Source organism: Rhincodon typus, chromosome 9 (genome assembly GCF_021869965.1).
Source record: "Rhincodon typus isolate 14 chromosome 9, sRhiTyp1.1, whole genome shotgun sequence".
Taxonomy (NCBI): Eukaryota; Metazoa; Chordata; class Chondrichthyes; order Orectolobiformes; family Rhincodontidae; genus Rhincodon; species Rhincodon typus.
The window spans coordinates 13,209,500-13,227,990 of NC_063340.1; the positions used below are offsets into that span (position 1 = coordinate 13,209,500).

The following is an 18,491-nucleotide window of genomic DNA, read 5'->3' on the forward strand; positions in this document are numbered from 1 at the left end:
AAGGGTCCAGAGCCAAAACGTCAGCTTTCCTGCTCCTCTGATGCTGCTTGGCCTGCTGTGTTCATCCAGCTCTACACCTTGTTGTTATCTCAGATTCTCCAGCATCAGCAGTTCCTACTATCTGCGAAATGTTGAGATTGTGTTTGATGTATACCAAAGAGATAATTTTTATTATACCTTGCGAATCCCACCACCACCCTCATTCCACCTCTGTTTACCAGTTTTGGAGAGGCCTACAAATAAGATCACATGCACATCAGAGAACATTAGAAAAAGTATTATTTCACAGCCAGCATACCTTAGCTAATTTGTGCCAGAGTTCGTATAGATATTCGAAAACAAGGGCGTGGATTTTAGGACAGCGTATGCAGTTGACATCTCCCAGAATGCCCAAAATTCTTCTCCATAACACAGCTGCCGCGTCAGCATGCCAACCAGTAAGGGTTCCTCCGGCAATGATACTACACTCATCTGTGAGGCATTCACTACTGTCTGTAAATTAAAATAAATATGTCACACCATAGATTAGGCTTTTTCAAATGTTTGGCCATGATATACTCATCAGTTCTTGCACAGTAATCACATTGATTACATTATTATGAGTATTTTAAGAACACTGATTTTTTTTTTTCAGTTAACATGATGCAGAGGGAAGTATAGGATAACAAGCCAAAGCAATCTATTTGTTCAATGTCAATTTACTGTTAAACACTTGGTCGCAAAGTCAAATTCCCAAGCCTCTCTGATATATTCTCAGTCCAAACCCCCATAAATATAAAACGGTGTATACTTATGAGATATTGAAAGGGGCACAAAATGTGAAATCGCATTACATTTTGTATAAAACGCAAATTTCTCCCCTCCTAATAATGAATATATAAACAAAATTGTTTGTGAAACTGTATGTTTTGTTGTTTGCTTTGGATTAAAGATAAATTAAAACACAACTGAACAATTTACAGACCTATGATAATACTGACATTACCTTTGGACTTACCAAACCTGCAAACATCAACACTTTTCAAAGATAAATTAAAACATTAATGGTAGGTTGTGTAACAAAATGTTACAAAAATTGAGATAATGCATCTGACAAGCCTCCTGAACTCCTACATTCTCTTTAGTTAACCAGCACCTCTTCAAAAGCAAAGAATCATCTCCTAATCATTTCAATTTGGTGCCATCCTGCACCTCGAGTCTTGACTATTCAATTTACTTTATCAGTGGAAAAAACATTCAGGTTGGAATCCTCTTTGACGGATTTGAAATCATTTTTAAAGCCTTGTCTACATTGATTGCTATAAGCCTACGGATTCCTCCTTTTTTATGAGGCACACAGGTGGCCTCATTTGAAGGTCCTTCTAGGACATCCTCCCTCATTACTGCAGTACTGCTTGCCTTTAACAATAATGCAATGCCCCCACCTCTTTTACCTTCTCCCCTATCATGCCTGCAACTTCTATACCACAGAAAGTTGAACTACCTGTCCTGCACTTCATTTAACCCTGTCTCTGTGATTGCAACAATCTTATATTGCCTATCAACGCTCTAAAGATCCACCTATCAATCAAGCTCCTTGCATTTAAAAAAAAATCCAATTTCTGGACTTTCACTTTCTGGTCCTCCCACGTGCTTTATCATACCCACGTCTTCTCAGCCTAATGGACTGTCCTAACATTCCTTCAATATCCGATTGGATTTCGTTCACAACTTTACAACGACAGAGTGCCCCACCCCTGCCAAATTAGTTTAAAGCTTCTCCAAAAACACAAGTGGACCCATTCCAGTTCAGGTGCATCTATATATCTTGTACAGGTCGCACCTAGCCCACAAACTGTCCCAATGATCCAAAAATCTAAAGCCCACTCTCCTACACCATCCTTTTAACCATGAGATCATCAATGACCTGTCTTTCTATTCTTATACTCAAGTAGCACATGGCACTGGAAGTAATCTGGAGATTACAATTTTAGTGGTTTTACTCTTTAATCTCCTACCGATGTCTAAGTTCCTGTGATAGGACGTTATTTCTTTTTTTAACCGCATGTTGCTGGCACCAACATATAGAACGACTGTTGACTGTTCACCCTTCCCCCTGCAGAATGCCCAGCAGCCACTAAGAAATCGCTAACCCTGGCACCAGCAAAGCAACATACTATTTGAGAGTCTCATTTGCTGTCACAGACTACCTGTCAAATTCCCAATACAACTGAGTTCCTATCACTAAAGCTCTCCCAATCTTTTTCCTCCCCTTTTGTATACCATAGCCAACCCTGGTGCCACAAATGTGGCTGTTACCAAGTTCTGATAATCAGGCTATAAACACTTCCAACACTACCGTCAAAGCTTAACGCAAAGGGCCGCGACTGCTGATCCAGGAGTGTACAGAGAGAGAGAAATGACTACCTTTGCTTTTACGCAACTTTCATTTTATGATGGATTGATTAGCTTAACCTTGTACAATTGTTTTAAGACATGAAAAATGTACACTTGGCTGCCTGGCTGTAGCCCGAATCATTTTTTTACCTTTGTTAATTTTTCTTCAGTTTATTTTGTCTCAGGTTGAAGGAGCAAATTCCATGAGCATTGTAGCTACCATCAGTTAATTCATGAGCTCCAAAAAGAATCTGGGATAAATTGTTACATTTACAATCCTTGACCCATACCAAGTTTGGCAAACAATTAACAACCACCATTAGTACAGACTCCATCACGGCTAACAATGTCAAGGTTAATGTATATATTCTTGATTAGAACAAAAATTCATAATATGTCTGTGAAATCCTACATATACATGTGAACACTACATTACGGGCATTCATCTCAATAAAAGAAACCGTATCATTAACAAAATCAACTACTTTCTAATTTCCTTTTAAAAAAATATGCAAGCTGCTCAACTTTTAGGTCTGGGTTGAAATATGAAACGTAAGATATCAATATTACTGTTTACTATCTAAGAGGCCAAATCACATCTTAGGTGAAACTTATGCAGCACAAATCTTAAAAACCAGATTTACAGACAGCACCTGCACCTGTTAAGCTAACAAAATAACATCATGAATGAGATATCAGTGATGACTTGTTTTTGATTTTAAAATATCTTGCACAATTAATGCATTGTGGGAAGACAAAAATCTAAAAATTATTTGGTGTGGCTAGGTGGTAATTCGGTGGGACTAATCAACTGCATTACATGGAAACCACACAGTTTTCGCTTCACTGATTTCAGCAGAATAATATTTGACTGGATTCTAGCATTGCTTGTCTTTTGTCTGTTAGATCATCACCCTGGTGAAAATGAAAACCATCTACGGCTTGGAAAAAAATGACTATTGCCAAATGCCATGCAGCATTTGAAAAAGTAAATATTGAATGTGCCAAAAAGAAATTATGGGGAATATTTTAAAATTATTACAAATTTCAGAAGTTAAAATTAATTGTCAAAATATCAGCTGTTAGCAGCTTCAGAAAATGAGTTTCAAATAAGGGTTGAGATTTGGATCTAGCATCCCCTACTGGATAATTTTTGCTGCATCAGCATCACTGTTCCAGGGTACGTATTTTCGGGTGTACGGGAAGTCCCCAATTTACAAATGTCTGACTTACAAACGCATACTTAACGAACACAATCCCATACAGGGTGTATAATATTAATTTTAAAGATCCAACCTATGAACACTTCCTTGTACTTATGAACAGTTATCTTATATATTGTCCCATGTTGTGCTCCAACTCGCGTACAAATCACTTTCAAAGAGACTTAGGAAGGAAACTCGTTCACAAACCGTGACTGCCTGTACATCAAAAAACATAAAACAGTTTCCACACCGAGTCCCAATTTGAACATCTAAGGATATGTTTTAATGCATATTTTGTCATGTATAAATATGCAAGTTCAAATGTAATAAAGCTACTTTTTATGGAACACTGCCCAATTACATTCGATCGGATTTACTTCAAGTATAATCTCAAACACCCCTCCCCTCCAAAAACCAGGACAGTCAACTAGCAGAAAGTGCTGCAGATCCTACCAATGTATTCCCATATCAATCTGGGGAAGTAAAGCAAGAAATTAATCACTTGTATCAGAGCCCAGAACTATTTTCAGGTGAGGTCTCTGGTAAATAATCAGATCTACTGAACTAGATAAGTGCCAATTTAGTATCTCTGATAAAACAGAGGTTTGGTGAGTCCCTTGCTCATCTGTCAAAAGATGGTTTTGTCCAGTTAAAGGGGTGATCTATTATGATCAGGACAAAGCTACTTGCTGTTTTAGTGAATGTCAGAGCTTTCAGGATGAGTTTTGCTTAAACTGAATTTCAAAAGCAGGTGAACATCACACTGTCCTTTTTGCGGGCATATAAATGGCCTGCCATCCCTCAACATCAAGGATGTTGGAGTTGTGGGGCGTCAGTGACAAAGCAGTCCAACGCTGTATCTACACATCTTGCCACATGAGGGGAATGGCATTTTAAAAGACAGCTGGGTAGATGGTTGGGTTTTTACACACTTCTTTCTGTTTGTACAAGATGCTCAGCACCTTCGAGGATGCTCCTCCTCCAGTTTCAGCAATTGAGAGCAAGGGCCACACATTGGTAGAGATATAATATTTTTCTGGGAGGCTTTGAGAGCATCTTTGAAGCATATTCTTTGCTCTCCTGGCAACCAACTGTTTATGATGTAGGTCAGAAAGCTTGTTTTCAAAGTCTTGTGTCAAGTATGCAGAAGAAGCAGACTCTGACGTTTACAGCACAGAATGCAGATGATCAGCCCATTAATTCATCGAGCGTCAGAGTCACATGGCATAGAAGCAAGTCTTTCAGAGCACCGTATCTATGCCGACCAATAACACTGCACTTGGTCCATAGCCTACTATGCCCTGGTATAATAAGTGCTCTTCCAGATATTCTTAAATGTTTCAAGAGTACTTTTCTCCACTAACCTTTCAAAAAATTGCATTCCATTTTTCTATCACCCTCTGGGTGACAAAATGTTTTCTCACATCTCCTCCAAACCTTTTACTCCTCACTTTAAACTGATGCTCTCTGGTCCTAGATACGTCTGATATAGGGGAAAAGACTGTGCCCGTGCTGGTCAACAAAGATTAGACTACACTAGTCCCATTTTCCACCTTTTGGTCCATAGCCCTAGAGGCTATGGCAACGCGAGCAAATATTTAAATACTGCTTAAAATTTATGATTGTTTATGACTCAACCACTCTTTCAGGCAGTTAAGTTCCAGACTCCCACCACTGAGTGAAAAAAAATCCTCCTCTGCTCTCCTGTCTTCTATCTCTCTTCCCTTAAATCTATGCCCCATGGTTCCTGAACCCTGTACTAACAGAGAAGTATCTTATGTACCCTACTTACACCCCTCATTTTCTTATACAGCCTATAAGATTCCCATTCAACCTTCAGTGGTCCAAGGTAAACAAGCCCAGCCAATCTAATCTTTTCTCATAGCCCATGCAACAATGTGGGAAATCTCCTCTGCACCTGCTCTAATGCAATCACATCCAGCTTGCCACTTTGCCTTGGATCCCATAGGTTCAGACTTTCCTGAGCAGTCTGCCAAAAGCAGCCGTATTAAAAGCCTTATTGAAGTCCACATGCAGCACATTAGATGCATTACTCTCATCAATATTCCTGGGTACCATCTCAAAAAATTGATTAAAATTTGTTAAACATAACTGTCCATTAACAAATCCATGTTGACTTTCCCCTGATTAACCGACATCTCTCCAAGTGCTATATAATCTGCCCTCCGAATTCTGATAATTCCTCACAAGGTTAGATTGATTAGCCTGTGATTTCCTGGTTAATCACTCCCTACCTATCCGACTATAACAGGACAATGTTCACAGTTCTCCAGTCCTATGGCAACTGATCTGAGGCCAAAGAAAATTTGAAAATTAATTCCAGTGCCCCTGATGTCTCCACCCGTGCCTCCGTCAACAGCCTGGGATACATATCATTCAGAGATTTATTCACCTTTAAGGTTGCTAAAGCCTTTAGCATCTCCAATTAACTTCTTCAAACATTTGGCAGTCCTTCACTCTCATGTCTACACCTACGTCGTCCTTTTAGATTGTGAAGACTGGCACAAATTATTCATTCAGGAATGTGTCCATGGCTTCCAGGTCACACACAGATTACGACCACGTTCCCTTAAGTGCCCTACTCTTTCCCTAACTATTCACTTGCTCTTTATAGACTTTTAGGAAACCCTTTCGATCTTCCTTTATTCTACCCACCAAAGCTTTCTTCATACCTCTCTTAGCTTTCCTATTTTCTTAAAAAAACCCTGCACATTTGTACTTCTCTGGGGACTGTGTCATATTGTACCTTTGGTATCTGCTATAAGCTTCTATTTCCTTCTTAATCTTAAGATTTATTTCCTTGATATCTAGGCTCCTCCAATTTTGGTCTTTAAGGGGACCAAGGTGTCCTGTACTCTTGCTATTTCCTCTTTGAATCCCTCTCACTGGTCTGACAGAGCAGCAACTTGCAGATAAAACTCACTTCACTTGGGACAAATTGTATGTCAGTAAAATTAGCCTTTCTACACTTCTTAACTTTTATTCCTGGCCCATCCTCCTCCTATTCCATAACTATCCTAAGTCTAACTGAGTTTATGGTCACATCACCAAAATGCTCCCCCACTTATATGCCTTCCACATGCCTGAGCTCATTTCCAAGTATTAGGTTCAGAACTGACCCTCCTTTGTTGTACTGAAACTCTCCTGGATGCTTTTTAAAACTTAAGAATTTTGTTTCCTCCCTACCTTGAAACTCTATCTATCAATATATGGGTAGTTAAAATCCCCTACTTTACTGCTTTATTATTCTTTTATTTCTTTGAAATGTGACTACATATTTTATCCTCTCTCTCTTCCTGATTGTTTGGGGACCTCTCGTACACACCCATCAGCATGCTTGCCACTTTTGCTTTCTATGTCTCCCCATATAGCCTCATTTGATTATCTGTCCAAGACATTAGCCCCACTCACTTCTGCAATTGATTCAATTATATCAATATTGCAATTCCCTTTTTCTTCTGCCCACCTAACTCATTAATACCTTTTAACCAGGAATGTTGAGCTGCCAACCCTGTTTGTCTTTCACTCAAGTCCCTGTCATAGCTAGGAGAGCATACTCCTTGCATTAAAATATATTCTATTTAACCTTACTAAACTTACTTCTTCTTTATCCAGTTTATGTCTCCTTTGCTTTCCAGGCTCTCTCTCTTGCATTTCAACTTCTAATTCCATCTTAGCTACTGTCCTCTTTGAACTGGTTGTAATATACAGTAACTAGCCCCTTGATGCTAGGATACCAGCCTGGGAGAGGACAAGAGATATTGAAGACATAAACAAAAACAGAAGTTGCTAGAAAACTTCAGCAAGTATGGCAGCATCTGTGAAGAGAAATCAGAATTAACGTTTTGGGTCAGGTGACCCTTCCCCAGTTCTGATTTACACCATCCACAGTTCTTTCAGTTTTTACACAGATATTGAAGAGTCTGCCTGTCACTGGATCTGGAGGATTTTGTGAAGGCATTGCTGGTGATACTTATGTAAATGACTTGAGTTATTTGCTATATATTGTCCATTCCTTAGACACGTAAAGAAAGATAGGCAGCACTACTGCTCTTTACACCTTGAGTCATCAAACACACCGTTCCTCAGACAGCGAAAAGACGTCTTGGTACACAAGAGATTTTGTTCAATTTCATCATTGATGTCTGCCGTCACTGAAAGAAGTGTCCCAAGGCATGAGAAAAGAGCTGTTTCATCCAGTTGCTTACTGTGGATCTTAGTTGATCGATAAAGGACAACGTTATGCAGCAGGATCAAAATGGTACAAAGCCTTTGTTTAGCTTAAGGCCCATTCTCGCCATGACGGTGTTGAAGATAATATAGAAGCATAGCATCAGAGATGTGTGCACATACAAGTGTCATCTTTGTCCTGAAAAATCAATGACAGAGGTTTGTACAGTCTTGACTGGGGACAGGAGACGACGCAGGCTGAACAGGTTCTCGCTCATCTTGTACCGAAGCTCTGCTCCAGGGACACGCTTCACAGATATCAGCTGGAGCAGTTCAGCAAGGAAGATGGAGTAATGTGTTGGTGTAATTACACAGCTTCGCTAAACGCAGTTTGCTCATATACCGGATCTACGGTGGATGTGCTCATGAGAGTTATGGCTTGCATATGGTCTTTCAAGGGCAGAGAATGGTGACAAACTTCAGTGGGCAGCCAACTTTGAGGAGAAAATTCAGAACAGATTGCGAGTCCATCAACATGGACTTTCCTGCTGCAGTGCTTTTTGCTGCCACTGTTTTTGGATGAGGCAATGACATATTCAGTAATCAATAGTTTTTGTCACTGCACATGTTCTGTCATTCAAATAATGACGTAGTCAAACAGGTGTAAATGTCTACAGTGAGGGTGTTGCCATGAGGTCTCGATATGAATATAATAACCAGCTTTCCTCCTTTTAATGGATCCCTGAAGTGCAGTAAATGTGACCACTTTGAAGCAAGGAGAGATCATTCCTTGCTGGAACCATAAAGAACCTCCACTGTTGACATCAGGGATGGTCAACGGCTGTTCCTTACAATCAGACCAGGCTCTAGGCATTATTTTGGAAGAGGACCCATTGGTTTTTGCCTTCCCAATACCTTCTTTGCAACAAAGCCTTTGCAGAGATTCGTGCACTTCCCAACTTTGGCACTGCGATATTCAAGGTGGATCGGTTTGTCTGCCTTTAGGAAATGGGACAACACACAATGACTGATCAAAACTGGAGTAAAACTTCTCTTTGGCCTCCTTGTTGCTTCAAGGATGTGGCATATACTTGGATGACAGTGCACTGTTTCTGGTGAGCCAAAGGGTCATGAGATGTTTGATTATCCTGCAAGAGTGCACGATAAGATGGTCAACAAATTTGTTTATTTATATGTCAACTCCAACCCCAGAGTTGCTTTCTTCCTCAGGTTTCCTCTTCCTAAAGGTGTAACTGCCATCTTTTTCATTGCACTGGTCAAGCTTAATGCATCCCAATCAGAGCAGCGATGACAATGCCATAGTGTGTTCACAGGCTATGTGAGTAGTGTAATGCTCAAATCTGTCGCTACTGGGGTTGTCCATGAAGGTTCTGATGTCCCAGGTGGCTATTGTCTACTGATGACAACATAGTCCTAACAAAGCAAGGCCTTTGCTCAATGGCAGCAGATAGCAGAAACGATTAGAAACCGAACTTCACTGCACAGGACAGGGACTCTCTCTCTCACACGTGTTGCTGCCCCACCCGGCTTTCCCTGTCCTAGAGATATGCTTGCTTGTGGGTCGACATTGCAGCGAAGAGGGTGCTCTATATCAATTAGCACATGTAAAATTAATAAAGACTCATTTCTGTCACAGCAGCAAATTGCATCCTTCACATAATGTTAACCAGATCCTCCCCCGTGCTGATATCATTTTTAGTTCCTGATGTTAAATTCCGGGTGTCCTCTCTCCTGCTCAAACTAGCCAGCTCCATTTTGCCCTCACAGCTCCAAACTCTGTCACTGCTTTCAGCTCCCCAGTCCTTGAAGGGAAAAATAGGAAACCTTTGACATTACACAATTTGGTCCAACTCTCATAACTCAGCACCACATCCTTCAGGAGGATTAGGGAAGGGCAATAAATGCCGGCCTCGCCAACAAGGACCACATACCATAAATTGTTCTTTTAAAAATCTGTAAGTGGAATACCTAATGACCTGTGCATTCATTGCTCCAGTTCAAAAAGAAAAGCCCTCTGATTGGCCAGATCTAACTTTCCCCTCATTTTTAGTAATATTCATTCACAGGATGAGAGCATCACTGGCTGGGCCAGCATTTACTGTCCATTCCATATTGCCCAGAGGGCAGAGAAAGGTCAACATTGCTGTTGGTCTGGAATCATTTATAGGCCAGATCTGGTAAGGATGACAGTCTCGTTCCCTAAAGGACATTAGTGACCCAGATGGATTTTTCCAACAATCAATAATGGATTCATTGTCATCATTAGATTCTTAATTTCAAATTTTTATCATATTCAAATTCCACTAGCTGCCATGGCAGGATTTGAACTCAGGTTCCCACAACATTACCTGGGTCTCTGGATTAACAGTCCAGCGATAATACCACTAGGCCACTGCTCCCAATTCAACTGGTCTCCTCTGCCCCCACTGCTCTGAATGACCAGCTCCCCTCGTCTCCCTACTCCAAAGCTACATAAACCGCTACTCCCTTTGTTCTACTTGAGACAGGAAGGATTACATGCCTAAAAGGAAACCCTCAAAACTGTTAGAAAATTGGGCATCAGCTAATTATTGAAACATGAGCCATGTGATCTTTTCCACCTAGTTGACTCTGCAGAATGCTCACATGTACAGGTGCAAGGATATAGGAAGATCTACTCATCAACTCCCATCAGTAAATGTGCCCTGCTTAAGACTATTGGACAACTTCACCAATTGGGCTGATTATCCAAAACACTTAAAATGATGCTCACTGATGTGGACCCTGACATCAGAAAGCTGCAGGAAGTGTCTGCATGCACATGTGCTGCTTAAAATCACCAGATTGGGTACGAGGGGGAGGCGGAGGCTGAGGCTAATGAGTCATAGCTACTCCTCCCTGGTAGTATCAACAAAATGGGTCTCCCCAGCTGCTCCTACACAGCACACCTACCATCTCACTGTTCTGGACTCTCCAGCTACTGCAATGGCCGGGGGGGGCGGAAAGCAGGGAGCTTTCAAGCATGAAGACAAAGAAATTACCCATTTAAAAATCAATGTAAAATATGCGGATCCTAGAAATGCGGATAACAACAGAAATATTCAACGTGTCTTGTAGCATCTGTGAAGAATCAAAAAGCATTAACTTTGAAGTCAATTTGCATCAACCTGAAATGTCTGCTCATTGATGCAGCAAATTTTATTCAAATTACCAAGAAGGCTGCCAGACTTAAGCAGATAGTGGGTTGGAAATATCTACATTCACTTCGATGGCCAAAGGATTTGGTGACGTATCTTATTCTACTCCGTCAAAGTTAATTTCTTCCACAAGGAACATTAATGTAACAGCAAGCCACATTAATCACCAAGATTGTTTTTTGGAGATTTAATTCTCATTTGCTAACAAAAAAAATGTACAGTTGTGAATTTAACTTTTCAGTGATGAGCGGTTAGCCACCACTTCAAATAATTTCAAATCATGTTTACTATGACTTTAGCATGTCTATACCAAGACTAGTCTAAACATCTTGCTGATATCATGATTCATAAACTTGGGGACATACTGAAACATAGATAAAGATGTTCCTGGGGCCAACAAAGGATTAGTATTGAAAAAATAATCTCAATGGCTAACTGTCTTTTTGTTTGCTTACAATGATGTTCATATTGCAATGTTAAAGGTTATTCATATTTGATTTGACATTTTTAAATGTAAAGCACAAAGTGAGCAAAAACAGAACGAGACACTTCACACAAAATGCTTGCACCTACTTTCACAAGAAAGTAGAAAATTCACGGCACCAACTAAACTACCCACCACAGAGATAATAACAACCTATAAATCAAACCAAAGTAGTACCCAAATCCTCAGGAATTTGTAAGACAGACTGATGTAATTTTTCATCCAGAAGCGGGGTGGAGTCCTTGGATTCAGGTTGCATGGAGGAAGTTGATGAAAGGGTAGAGAGGTGGGAAGGTGCACTGGCTGTTGAGAGGGTCGGAAAGGCAGTATCAGAACCTACAAGGAAATGGCAAAATATGAATCTTGTGTTCATTTATATAACTGTAATAAGTTGATAAGTTGACAGAATATTTCACATGTCCAAGTAAATAGTACTTTTACAGTGGATGAAAGTTCCTGCAATGTTCTGTGTGACCAGCCTAAAATCAGAATGAAGCCTGAACTCCTTTCCCTTTCAGGTCAACAAAAACTTTCGAAGTTCTTTGACATCATCCCAAAAAAAAAAAAATCAGTTGCAATTCACATAAATTTCAAATAACACATGAACTACATTTTTAAATCAGAAGAAAATTCAATGGTCAGATCTCAATACTACACTGAACAATTCTGTATAATGAGGCATGATTTCAAGTCACTAGTGTTTCCTCTTGAGATTTGTTTGTAATATGAAGAGCATAAAGTCAACCGAGTTGTCTTTGCAGGAAATAATTCACAATTCACAATAAATTATGTTCATAATTGCTGATTTCTTAGAAGTAGAAGCGTACAAGCATTATAAATTTATGAATTTGGCAATCCAGATAGTTTTGAAATGTATTCTGAACAACGAAAGGAGAAGTTATATATAAAACCGTGACTACAGATCATGTCACAGGTGTAGCATTGAGCTCAACTCTAGCTACTGAGGTATGAAAGCAAACCCACACAGATGGAACAGAAGCAACAATGAGACTGATTCCCAAATCTGGACAAACAAGTTAGAAGCAAGATTATACTTTCAACTTCCTCAAACAACTGAAAGGAATTCTGGAATTCAATCCCCAAAACATTTAAAAGTTCTGGAAAATCTCAGACCTACATAATAAAACATTTTGATGTTATTCTGGATCATAAATCAAAAGCACGGGAAAATTCCCCAAAAAAACGCAGATATTGTGCAAGAAAGACAAGATTTGATATTGTCACCACAGATCAGTAAATGTGCACTGGCATACGTTTAAGCAACTATTTCATAACGCTCAGTAAAAATCTATTCCAGTCAAAAAGAAAGACTCAATGAGAAGGATGAACCTCTGGTTAACAAAGGTGGTCAAGGAGTATTCAAAAAAAAGGGTACAAAGTGACAAAAACTAGCAGTAGACCAGAAGACTGGGACATTTAAGTTTTGTTTTAGGAACCAGCAGATGACTTAAAAAGTTAATAAAAAAAGAGAGAAAATTGATTAAGAAGGTAAATTGGCAAGAAGCTTTCCAGCTTGTAAGAAGGAAGTAGCTAAACTGCATGTGGGACCCTTGCAGGATGTAACTGGAAAATTGATAATAGGGAACAGGGAAATGGCAGAAAATTTAAACAAATATTTTGCATCAGTCTTCATGGTGGAGCACTGTAAACATTCCAGAGGTAACAGATGAGCAAGACATTAGTGAGAGGACGAGTTTCACGACAGTCACTATCACAAGGGACAAATATTTGACAAACTAATATTATTAAAGGCAGACATGTCACCAGAACCCAACTAAAAACCGAAAGAACTGTGGATACTGTAAATCAGAAACAAAAACAAAATTGCTGGAAAAGCTCAGCAGGTCTGGCAGCATCTGTGAAGGAAAAAACAGAGTGAACTTTTCGGTTCCAGTGACCCTTCCTCAGAACCCAACTGTCTGCATTCAAGGGTTTTAAAGAAAGTGGATGCAGGAATAGTGGCAGAATTGTTTGAAACATTCCAGAACTCTCTGGATCCAGCAAAGTCACTAATGTGATGCCTCATTTTAAGAAAGGAGACTGACAAAAAAAAAAAACAGGAAACTATAGGCCAGTCAATCTAACATCTGTTGCTGGCAAAATACTCAAGTCTATTATTATTGAAGAAACAAGTATGCCAGAGTTCTTTCATGGAGACTTGATAAAGAGGAACGGTTAGTGTATTTAGATTTCTAATCATCATTCAATAAAGATTATTGCACAAGATAGGAGCTCATGGTATTCCGAGTAACATATTAGCATGGACTGAGGATTTGTTAACACACAGAAGACAGAGTGGGATTAATAGTTCTTTTTCAAGTTGGAAAGATGCAGCTAGTGGAGTGTCACATGGATCAGTCCTCGGGCCTCAATTATTTACTATCTATATTCACTTGGAGGAGGAGCAATGTGCAACTTATCCAATACAAAGTAGTGGTAGTGTATGTTGTGATGAGGGCAGAAAGAATTTGCAAGGCCGTAAAGAGAGACTGAATGGGTGGGCAAAAACACTTAAGGATATGCTGGCAGTTGAAGCAGTTCAAAACAGATTCACTACGCAGATTCCTGGGAGGAAGGGACTGACATAGGAACAGCTAAATAGGTTAGGCCTTTATTCAATAGTGTTTAGAAGGACGTGGAGTGACATTATGAAACATACAAGATTTTTGTTTTATATTCACCGGGGAGAAGTGGGTTTCATTGGCTGGCCAGCATTTATTACCTTGTCCTAGCAGCACTTCAGAAGGTGGTGGTGAGTTGCCTTCTTGAACTGCTGCAGTCCAATGTGCTGTAGGTTGACCCACATACACTTTGGGAGGAAATTCCAGGGTTTTGACCCAGAGACAGTGAGGGAAGGGGGTTATGTTTCCAAGTCAGGTTGATGAGTGGCTTGGAGGAGAACTTGCAAATGGTCATGTTCCCATGTATCTGCTTCTCTTGTCCTTCTAGATGGAAGTGGTCGTGGCTTTTGAAAAGTGCTGTTTCCAGTGAATTTCTGCAACGCACCTCAGTACACACTGCTGCTACTGAGATTCGGCGGTGGAGGAGTAGATGCTTATGGATATAGTGCCAATCAAGCAGGCTGCTTTTTCCTGAATGTTGTCAAGCTTCAAGTGTTGATGGCGCTGTACTCATCCAGGCAAATGAGGAGTATTTTATTACACTTCTGACTTGTAGATGGTGGCCAGACTTTGGGAAGTCAGATGAGTTACTCACCGTAGTATGCCTAGCCTCTGGCCTGCTCTTGTAGCCACTGTGTTTATGTGGCAGGTCCAGTTGAGTTTCTCGTCAATAGTAACCTCCAGGAAGGCACTGGCTTTCGAAATCCTGCCAGGTCCCTGCACTGTATTTATATGGTGCATTCAGATGAGCTTCTGGTCAAATGTAATACCCCACCAAGATCTAAGTTTTGGAGTAGATTTGTAGCTCGTGTTGTGGACGTTGTGATTGGCTGCCTCGCCGAGCTGGTTTGTTGTTGTTCTGCAGACGTTTCATTACCCTGCTGGGTAACATCATCAGTGCAGCCTCCAATGAAACGCCACTGTGTCTTCCTACCTGGTTTTTAAACTCTGGAGTCCGTTGAGCTGGATTACCTCACTTCTGGCTTTCCTTCGCAATGGAGTGAATACGGGGTCGAGTTCTGTGTGTTTGTTCATGGCTTTCTTCGTGGAGTACCAGGCTTCTAGGAACTCCCGTGCCTGTCTCTGCTTTGCTTTGCTTGTCCCAGGATCTTGGTGCTGTCCCAGTCGCATTGGTGGTTCTCCTTATCCATGTGGATAGAGATGAGTGAGTATTGGTCGTGTCTTTTTGTAATCAATTGGCGTTCACGTACCCTTGTTGTTAATTTCCTTCCTGTTTGTCCGATGAAGTGTTTGTCACAGTCTCTGTAGGGAATCTTGTATATGACATTGGTCCTGTCCATAGTGGGTAGTAGGTCTTCGGTTCGGGTAAACAGTTGTCGTAAGGTTGATGTGGGTTTGTGTGCTATGCTGATGCCCAGTGGTCGTAGGAGTCTTGTGGTTAGTTCCGATGTGTTCCTGATGTAAGGTAGCGTGATGAGTGTGTCGGGGCGTGTAGTATCTTTCTGGTGTTGTACGTGTATTAGGCATCTTCTGATCCAGTTTTTTGGATATCCATTGTCCTTGAAAACCTGGAAGTTATTATTCTTCTTCTCAGCCTAGTTCTGTGCTGCTGCAGTGTGTTGTTGCCCGTTTAAATAATGTTCGCACGCAGCTTCATGTGTGTGTGTTAGGATGGTTACTGTTGAAGTTCAGTACTTGGTCAGTGTGTGTGGCTTTTCTGTGTACTTTCATTTGGAATTCCCCATCTGTCCTGCGCTCTACCATGACGTCCAGGAATGGGAGCTGTTTGTTCTTCTCCTCTCTGGTGAATTTGATTCCAGTGAGGGTGTTGTTTCTTAGTTTGTGTGTCTCCTCTAGTTTGGTCCATTTAATGATGACAAAGGTGTCGTCCATGTAGCATATCCATAGTTTTGGTTGGATTAGCGGAAGGGCCGTACTTTCCTGTCTTTGCATCACCACCTCGGCTATTAGTCCGGAGACAGGTGATCCCATGGGTACTCCACGAAGAAAGCCATCAACAAACACGTAGAACATGACCCCATATACACTCCATTGCGAAGGAAAACCGGAAGTGAGGTAATCCAGCTCAAGTGTAATATATATATCAACCCTCAATCTCACAAATCTAATAAGCTTTAATATTATAAGTGTATCATTCAAAATTCAATTGTCTCCATGTTAGTTTATTTAGTGACCCAAAAGAGAACATTTGATTTTATATCTATTATCGTCTTAAAAACTCTGGATTTTGATAAGGATCATAAATAATACACCATTGAGAAAACAATGAGGAGATAATCACCTTCATTCTCCAGCTTTGTGTGACATTACAAAGATTGGGTATGACAATTACAATAAACAGAAGAACTAGTACGAGAAAATCAGTCATTGCCCAATTTTAAAACACAGGTTTTTAACATCTCAGTCACCAATCTCTACCACTGCTGCTAACTTCTGACACCTATTTTTCCATTTTTCCAACAAATGCTGTCATGCTCCACTGCTTTTATTCAGAACTTAACTACCCAAGTATAAGTCGTGAACAGGAAAAGGTCATACAGAGAATATTGGATGGTGTAAATAAGGGTGTTGGCTATTTAAAATTTAATTGCAATCAGCATTTTGCAGTCCGTGTTAATGGATTCTATGAATAAAGATTAACATTTACATATAGTTCAGTATGCTTTCCGCCCAATAGATGTCATGTTATGAAACAGTGGAGTTATATGGGCAACTTCCAATCTAACATGACAAGTTCTGAATAAAGTGCTTTGAAAGGTTAAAGCAATTTGCTCACTGATTTCATTGAAAACTCTGGGATCTTGGGGATTTCACATTTTTCAGCACCATTACTTTTTCCAATACATTTTTGGCAATGTTAAATGTTAATATATTCCAGCACATACAGAAAGATGGAGAATATCTAAAAATTGTATTTCAAGCTTCCATTTAATTTGTGTATGCGCTGAAGAATTGGAGAATAGTTCCACCATTCCAGTCTTATAAATGAATTGTGGCCCCATGTGACATACTGTTGATACTTTACTTCACATTGATTACATTTGTAATTCATAGCAACAAGATCAGTCATGACAAGGGTCGCATTTGATCCAATATTTCTATTGAATTGCTAGGAGGCCACAAGAGGGCACGCGCCAATGAAAAGTTGAAGAATCCAAACAATGGGAAGATGGCACAAGAAGTGGCAAGCACCTTTAAAGTTTCCAACACACATGAAAACCATGGCTGGAAATTTAGCAGGTACATCTTTGGAGCTGACAGGAGTGCCATACAGGTCACTTCTCTCCACTTAAGGAAGTTGGGCCTTAACTTCACTTAACAAGGCCAACAGTCATCCCCTACTGTTGGCTCCTGGTCGTAGTAACAGTAACTGGGGCAAAAACAAATCCACTCAACTCCTTTAGCTACAGCATGTTGCCACTTGCATGAAACTTACTATTTTACTCTGACTTCCCTTTTAGCTATACATGCTGTGTTAACAGACGTCATGCTCTCATTATCAATTTCTTCTTCCCCCCAGACTTATTCTGCACTTGGAGATAGCAAGAACTGCAGATGCTGAAGTCAGAGTCAACACAATGTGGAGCTGGAGGAACACAGCAGGTCAGGCAGCATCAGAGGAACAATAAAGTCGACATTTCAGGTCGGAACCCTTCATCAGGGACGGTTATACTGCTCCAAGAAGCCCGTTCTTATTACGTCAGGCATTATTATGGATAGAAATATCATACAAAATTATTACAGCGTGGAATATTTTTACACTGTTCAATTTATATGTCACTTGACAAATATTTTTCTTCACTTCAACTCTGATCTTATGCAGTGTTGGCAAGAGGAAGCTCCTAGCAAATACGTGTGGGAAAAATGGCAGTGTTCGGTACACCTACATCAAAATAAATTGGATGAGTTATAATTGTAATAAATGTGAATATAATTATGGTTAATGGAAGGGTAGCTGAAATCATATTTCCAACAAGAGCCTGAAAGCTGTTGGTAGGACCTTGTACATTATGAAGCAAACAAGGAGGCTTTAAAAAAAAGTTTGCTTTCCATTGCACGCTGTGGTCCGGGACTGCTTAATGCTATCCAATGCTTTCAAAGCATCCCATGTCATCTGGTCTAAAATAAGAACGGGAATGGGCTAGTGATCACAACAATCACCATAATCGAAACAGTTAGATGAGTTACAACTGTTCTATTTTAAAAAAGCAAGTATTGTAAACAGTTCTCTGGACTAGCAAAGGCTCCAAATGTTTTTTCCTTTAAAAACTTAAATTACACACAGGTTTTTGAAAATGATGTCATGGAAGCCTTTAAAGATCAATGCTCACTTCACACAGAAAAAGTTAAAATGTATTTAGCAGTAACACTATTTTGAACTATTTCCTCTGACAGTATGGTTACATAAACACAC

General features: G+C 40.1%; 1 protein-coding gene across 1 annotated transcript in view; it reads right to left on the reverse strand.

Moving 5' to 3' along the window:
• Positions 1–18,491, reverse strand: part of LOC125483979 (ral GTPase-activating protein subunit alpha-2-like) — a 42,492-nt gene that overhangs the window by 7,894 nt on the left and 16,107 nt on the right. Inside the window, exons 6-7 of the mRNA XM_048600909.1 lie at positions 11,631–11,789; positions 299–492 (exon numbers count right to left, since the gene is read on the reverse strand). Of these exons, the coding sequence (XP_048456866.1) occupies positions 299–492; positions 11,631–11,789 (353 nt within the window). The remainder of the gene's footprint in view (positions 1–298; positions 493–11,630; positions 11,790–18,491) is intronic.